At 48.2% G+C, this 7,561-nt stretch overlaps 1 protein-coding gene across 3 annotated transcripts in view; it reads right to left on the bottom strand.

Annotated features, from left to right (window-relative positions):
- Window positions 1-341: 341 nt before the first annotated feature.
- Window positions 342-7,561, bottom strand: part of COP1 (COP1 E3 ubiquitin ligase) — a 125,028-nt gene continuing 117,808 nt past the window's right edge. For all 3 annotated transcript variants that reach the window (XM_044439311.1, XM_044439312.1, XM_044439314.1), the window contains 2 exons: window positions 4,118-4,162; window positions 342-1,490 (listed from right to left, as the gene is read on the bottom strand). In XM_044439311.1, coding sequence (XP_044295246.1) covers window positions 1,473-1,490; window positions 4,118-4,162 — 63 coding nt within the window. In that variant the 3' untranslated portion in view covers window positions 342-1,472. The remainder of the gene's footprint in view (window positions 1,491-4,117; window positions 4,163-7,561) is intronic.

The raw sequence follows: 7,561 nt of genomic DNA, 5'->3' as shown, positions 1-7,561 counted from the left end.
TAGGCACCCTGTCCGAAAAGGTATTTCCATCTACCTAACAAAAAAGGGGGAGTGCCTCTTTCCATGTTTGCCATCTAGAGTTGTAATCAATTCTTATATCAAAAATGCATTTTAAAAATCTTCTGCCCAATTAAGTTGGGATCGCCTTTAGGATCAGCTATTTTTAATTGTTTCGTCAAACCAGCTCAGCCGGATCTGCTAAACACGGCAGACCTATCTGAAAGTGTGTGATTCTTCCAAGCTGTGGCAATGAAATATTGTGGCCTTTACGCAGATTCCGACCCAGACCCCCCCCCCCCGAAAAGCCCTCATTTTTTGCACAACAAATTAACAATATGGCACACTCGGAATCACAGTTTATTGCCCCATTCTCTCCACTTGTACAACTAAGTGTATGCATGGTCATTAAAAAACAGGGCTACCATAGCCTGTCCCCAAAATATATTACAACATTCAAAATGCTTGATTTCGACAAGTGACACCGATGGGGAGGGAGCCGATATGGAAAACAAATTGGACCGTGTGTGAGCAGGCGGTGCCTGCCGGGCGCCTCCAGTTCGACCATTGCCACTTAACTCAGATCAGAAGAGGCAGGAAGTCATTAATAAGTGAAAGTTGGGTGGTCTGTGGGGGAGGGGGTAATTAAGGGTGTCAGATATGCTCTCGAACAGCACATATCTGAATCACAGATGGCGCCCATACTTGGCTGGCAGGCAAGAGAGGTGGCTGAGATCAGCTGCTTGTGAGGACGTGGGGACGGAGCTGCTCTGCATGGCTCTGGAAGCGGTCCTTCTACATGAGCACAGAGGAATTACCGGTTATTAGACAGGTCGCTCTGGTTGGTTGCAGAGATGCTTCGATCTTTGGAACAGGAAACTTGCCTGAACACATAATTCCTTTCAAAAACAAACGCAAGAACAAGAAGGGCCAAACAAATTTTACTCGAGGGCTTCAACTTAGAAAGACACGTGGTCAAGGTGTTCCAGCCGCGACGAGAGGGGTTTGTCCTCGGGTGGGAATGACGGAAAGAGGCCAGGAGTGGCCATCCAGAGCGGGGCTCCGAAGCGCAGCCCTTGGCCAAACCCTGCACAAGGGCAAGCCCGCCACCATGCCTGTCGCCAGAGGGATGTCCTGCTTCCACATGTGGCGCAATGAACGCTCACCATTCCTTTTTCAGCATCGGCGTTTATTTAAAAGAATCCATTTCTCCCCCACCCTGCCCCCTCCTAGAAGTTAGACAAGCGATGGAGTCAGCAGCAGCAAAGTCTGGGGAGGTAATACCGATGGTACTGAATTCACGGGTGCTTCTCGGGAGTTCCCAGATGTCCTGCGTGTGTCCAGAAATGAAAAGAGCCCCCCATGTGTGACCACTCTGAGAAGGAAGGGCCAGCGAGCTTCAGTTCGGTGCCCCACTGAGAATCCCAGATGAAAGCAGGGTCAAGTATGCAAAGCCTTGAGGGAAGGAGCACCTCTCATACCAGCTCTAGCACCTGGCAAAAGAAAGGAAGGAGCCGTTACTGTCAGGGAGGGCTGCACTTTGTCTCCTGGACGAACACGTGCTTTAGGATGGAACCGCGTGAGGCAGCTGCAGCTGCACATGCTCACGTGGCTGCAGGTATGAGCCAGGAGAGGTGCCAAACCGAATTGAAAGGACCCGCGGGAGACGAGTGAGCAGAGCTGGCCCCCACCCCACTCTCCCCAATTCTTCACCCAAGGGGCTCTTTCCCTCGCCCAGTTCCTATTAATCACAAGGGAGCCGGGGGGAAAGCCTGGAAGCAACGGAGGAAGAGGAGGGAAAGGGCAAGTAAAGTAGGGGGACGGCTGCCGCTACACCATTCCTATGACTTATATGCTGCTTTATGGGGAAACAGAAGAGAAAAACTGGTTTCCGCCCCATTTTGTTTGGCCCTCCAGCCTTTGGATACTTTCCTTCTCAAGTCCTCTGGTGTAATGCAGCCCTTAAGATATAAAGTGAGTTTTCTGAGCCCAAGTCAAATTCTTGGTCCTGCCCTTTAAAGGCACAATGTCTAGAAAGAACGTCTTCTTCCACATGCAGTTGGCCGGATCTTTAGATCATCTCTGAAGCCCCTCCTTTGACTGCCCTTGCCAGAGGAACTTGAGCAGGTGCCCACAAACGAGTGGGCCTCCTCACTGCAGTCCCCACACAAGGAAACTTGACTGCCACCTCACTGTCATCTTTTGGGGCCAGGCAGGGCTATTTAATTTCTCCCAGATGCTTCAAATGCCTGGCATTAAGATTTTGTGTTTTTGGGTCCTTATATTTATGCATTCATGTGTTTGCCATTTTGAAGTATTTTGATTGCAATCTCCCCAGAGAAGGTTTGTTATTCAGTGGAGTGGAGGTATAAAAATAAACCAGAAAGGCATATGGTGGACTGCAATAGTACAGCCTCACAGTAAAAAGAGTGGCGTGGTGGCGAGAGCGCTTGGCTGGGGACTTGGGAGATCCGGTCTCTAAAACCCAGTACTCAGCCGTGGCGGAACATGGGTGACTTCGGGCCAGCCAACTACTCTTAGCCTAGCCTACTTCACAGGGTTGTGAGGATAAAACGGAGCCATGGAAGCTGCCTGGGGCTCCTCACAAGAGGAAAGAAGGTGGGATATGTAACAATAATAATGGTAGCAGGGGATAAGCTGACAGTTAATTTCCTCCCTTCGTAACTACAGTGACTTCAGGCTTAATTTAGCAACTTTAATCAGCAAAGTTAAAGCTAGATAGCCACCCACTCCAACACAAATTTGGAGAGCAAAATTGTGGCTGAGGCTTGAGGATTTAAAGACAAGCAATCCAGAACACCAGGCCCTTTGCAAACAAGAGTGGTTCGAGTGGCGCTGAAGGGCACGGAGGTGGGAGCACTGGAAACTGTGGGTGGGGAGCCATTGTTGGCCTCAGCGCACGGGCGCCAGCTGCGGGCAGCCCCACTTTCAAAAGTGGGCACCTCGGGCCTGAGCAGGTTGCCCACCCCAGCTGCGAGCTTCTGTGTTAGCCTCCACTGGCGTCACTGGAGACTTTAAAAGCTGAAATGCTGCATGGATGGGGGAGCAGAGAAGCTGGTGAGCCACCAGAGAGAAGGCACAGGACATGCCAAGCCAGGCTGCCCCCTCCCATGGCCTGTGTTAGGCCCAGGGGCCAGAGCTGCCACCCCTCTGGCTTAACCAATCCTGTTCAAGCTCTTCTCCTAAGCAGGTCTTGGCTGGACTGCAGCTGAAGTGCTGCCCTTGGACAAAAAGACAGATGACCAGCATGTCAGTATTCTTGTTCTTAGCTCCATTTCCCTCTAGCTTTATAATTTATCCAGCTAACACCTGGAACCTACTTCTGGTTGTTCTTCAGGTCACACATAGGGAAAAGAAGATAGGAATAACTGGTTAGATGCTGTTGAACTGAAACGCAATACTGGGCTGGATGCAACATGCACAGAATCAGACAGCTGGAATCTGTTTATCCAAACAACAGGAACGAGCCAATATCCTTGAAGATCAATCCGTGTCATCTGGGTTGCCAGAGAGACACCATAACTGAGATGAATGTAGGACAAGGGTTTGGCCCTTTGAGTTTTGTTCCAAACAGAAATAGCATGGGAGGGAGCGTTGGGGGAGAAAAAGGGAAGAGGAAAGGTCTGAGAAGCCTGGAAAGGGTACAAGGGAAGACAGAGGTTCAAGCTGCTGCTGAGCGGGAAGTCACAAGAGAGCTGAGCGGGAAGGTGCATTTAGGTAACCTCACACTGGCCCACTTCTGTATCCAAGGGAAGAGGCTGGACAAAGCTCCGAGCTGTGTCCGGACAGCATCCTGCACGTGCCACTTGCACAAAGACTACCTCGGGGGAAACCGAGCAGTCTTCCCTGTTCCAAGTGCACACTGCTCTGCCTGCAGCTCAGCTGCACTCCATCCAACCCCTTGACGGCTGGAGGTCTTCTTCCTGGCTAGACAGCTCCCACCATTCTTATTTCCCTAAGCTGCAGCAGATGCAAAGAAGTCATTTAAAATATGCAGCTGCAGGAAGGAGCAACCCTTGGAATGAGCTCTGCCAATTTTCTCTGACCCTGTGCTACCAAGCACCACTTCTTTAATACCAAACACTGTAGACTAACTTACCTTAATGGTACCTTGACTGTTAGCAGCAATCAGCACATTGGACTCCTGAAGAAGAAGAGGAAGAAGAAGAGGAGCTAGAAGGACCATGTTGCAAGCAACAAAATGGGTACAATAGGCAGTGTTTAGTTTAATAATTAAACTTGTTTGATTCTGGAATTGCAAATTTAAAGAGAAGCCCATAGCTTCTGAAAAGGCTGCACCTGAATCCTTTGGGAACAGCAAGAATTAGAGCCATTGTATAATTTACATCAAAGTAAATGATAAACATGAAGTCACCTCCAGATCTGTGTGTGTGGGAGCTAAGTAAGAAATATTAACAGTTTGTTTTGCACAAAAGGTTTCAGATGCTTCAACTAACTGCAGCAACTGTCCACTTGGAACAAACATAAAGAACTTCTTTCAGAAATTATTACAACAGCAGAACACAAAATAGCAAAGAAATGCATCTGATCATAATGTTGATATGATTCCTTTACCCTCTTGCCAAAACACCATCAGTTTAGGCTCACTTCTAATATTCTTCACAGCTTTTCAGATATTCTCCTGGTTATTCACTGGCTGTGTTTGTACATAAAACTAAACTATGGTGCTCCCTCTTCTTCTCTGGCCTGATTCTGAGCAGCATGAAAGCTTTTGCTCCCCTTCTGGACTAACCGAAATTCATCATGGTATGAACAAATGGACCATACCTTAAACTTCAGTATGGTTAGTGGAAGCAAGCCTACTTCAAATTCTAGTTTATGAAGCTGGCGTAATTTCACTAACCGTAACAAATCAGTTTAGGGTTTATAGTATGCTTATTTTTTTAAAAAAAATCTGAACTCCTCATGGCCACAAACAGGAGAAGGGACAAAAGGAACACGTGAGCCCAGACTTGTTCCAATTTGTTATAAGAGACTCACAACAAGCTGGGTATGCAATCTGTGATCCGTACTTGGTTGACATCATCTTGACACCCTAGCTAAAGAATCCATTTTGTTCTGAAAGGGCTGCAGAATCAGGAATAAGAGATGAGCTCCTGGTGGCTGCAAAAGAGTCAACATCCAATTGCCTATGCAATTCTGCCACTGATTAAATTAGGAGTTGCTCCCATTGACAAGCAGCTATGTTCTGATGCCCACTTGACTCCCAAGTCACCTAGCTAATCTAGAGGCTTGACAGGAAATCCAGACCGAATGCTTGAAGCGTTCCCAACTCCCACGAGAGATCCACTGGCTACAGTGCCACCTGAGTGTCCCTTCTAATAATGCTTGCTTTGCATCTCTCTCTTCCACGTTTGTCCACAGCATGGCTTGCAACAGTCCAGTTAGCTAACTCCCCTCCACTGGTGGTCGGCCGCCCAGCCTCGCTGTCCCATGCTAGCTGGACATGTTGAAAGAGGGAGTGCTTAAGGAACGCTGCAAGGAGCTTAAGAAGGATCCCTTTTAAAAGGCAGCTTTAAAAGGTGGCGTTGTCAAATAAAGGACACCAAGTCAATTCCTCGAAGCCGTGCTGAGAAGCTGGGCTACACAGCAAGGCCAGAGCTAATTCTGGGGGACTGGTGGGCCACCGGCTGCCCCGACCCTAGCAGTGTGTGAGGAATCCATTTCAGGGGTGGGACTATCGCGGGCTCCCTCGGCTTGGCTCCTGGGAAGCCAGTCTACTTTTGCTGTGGCCCCGTGTTTGCAGTGCGCTCGTCAGGGATTTAGCCTCACGTGCTGCGCCAGCAGAGTCCCTCTTCCGTACCATGTGACGGGAGGAGGCTGCCCGTAGCACAGCGTTCCTTCTGTGAGGGCTCATTGCCTTCCTCTCAGGCTGAGCTTGCTTTCCAGGACTGGGCCAAGCCCGAGAGGAAGTGTGTGAGCACAACAGGGACGGGTCCTCCAGTGTTTCCGCCCAACCCTGCTCGATCCTGCCTTCTGATTCCACGGTAGCGATCCCGAAGAACAGGGAGCGTCTTCTGTCAATGCTCAGAGAATCTCTGACTCTCTATCCCACCCTGTGTCTCAATCACATTCTTTCCTCCACCTAAAATACTGCAAAACCCCAGATCAAACCTGTTATTTCTGTCTAAGACTGTGCTGACCACATTATCCACAGTGGCCATTTCTGGTCTTTTTCATTTGACTGGCTCTCAGTTTTGCCTTCTATTCAACTAAAAAACTTTTGGTACTTACTCCAGCGCTTTCAAACCCCCGGACTCTCCTCACCTTCCTTTAATATTCTAGCAGTGCTTCACTAAGTCGATCTGCTTGTGGGCAACTCCTTTGGCTGCCCCACCCAACACACCCACTTGCTCCACCTTCTTTTCCCCTACACCTGGAGCACTCTGTTGGACACACCTTCTGGTCTTCCCTTATTCTCCCCTCCCTGCCCACAGGAGCGCCCCCGTCCCACCTCTCCCAGGTAGCCTTCCTGAACTAGGAGGGCAGCCAGAGCTGTTTCCCCTGCCCTAGCTGCAAGGGTGGGGGGCGCACAGGGAACTCCGATTCCCTGCTCTGAGGGTGGAGCACTGCCTCTGGGCCCTCAGATACTGCCTAGAAACCACAAACTACTCCCTTAATGTACCATTTTTAAAAATCAAATGGGTCTACAAAAGTTAATAGCCAATCTCCTATATATATATATATATCTCCAAGCTAGCATAAACAGATAGGAAGACTTCTATAAAACATCCCTGCCTAACTAACTGGAAACATTCGAACTCACAAAAGCAACCAGGCAAGCAGCTAGTTCCAAACCTGAAACGTTCTGAGAAGCTGCAAGAGATGGAGGACTGACCAAAGACCTTCCTTTTCCCTGGACGTCTAACGAAGACAAGGTGCTTTTATGCAGTAATATCTCTCTCTCACACAGGTTCGGATTCCTCCCAATACCCCACTCACAGGGAGAGCTGTTTTCTGACATTCCATTTCTTGTTTTAGTCTGCAGGCAAACTCAATTCACAGCCTACAAAATTTTCGAATTGTAGCTCAGAGTTGCCCATACCAGGAAGATGAATGTCACAAGTTATGCAATTTGGAACGAGATATTGATTTAGGGGCCATATTGATGTTCCAGGTACCAACTCATTAGCCTACCGTGCAATGATTTAATAATATTTAGCTTTTTTAATCTATTACCAGCATTTCTACCAATCCTTTTTGTACACTACACTTTCTATATAGCACAGCTGAGGTGCCTGACAGCAGAATCCAATTCATGTTTCCTCCGAGTTCAGTGGGACTTTGTCTCACTAAGGACATATGACTGCAGCCTTGGAAACAATGAAGCAATAAACAAACAGTAATAAAAATACTAAACTCATAGTTTTGAGAAAATAGTGAAAAAGCAGTTAACAATAAAAGCTCACTAAGAAAGCAGAATCCTGGAAGATCTGCTGGAAGACTGTAATTTCAGTTTATCTAAAAGCAAACAGCGATGGAGCCAGGCACACTTTTCTAACATTCTGGCCCACCAAACATC

Source organism: Varanus komodoensis, unplaced genomic scaffold, assembly GCF_004798865.1.
Source record: "Varanus komodoensis strain SLA01 unplaced genomic scaffold, ASM479886v1 scaffold34_1, whole genome shotgun sequence".
Lineage (NCBI taxonomy): Eukaryota > Metazoa > Chordata > Lepidosauria > Squamata > Varanidae > Varanus > Varanus komodoensis.
Note: the sequence above shows the minus strand (reverse complement) of the source record. Positions and strands in the feature narration are given on the sequence as shown.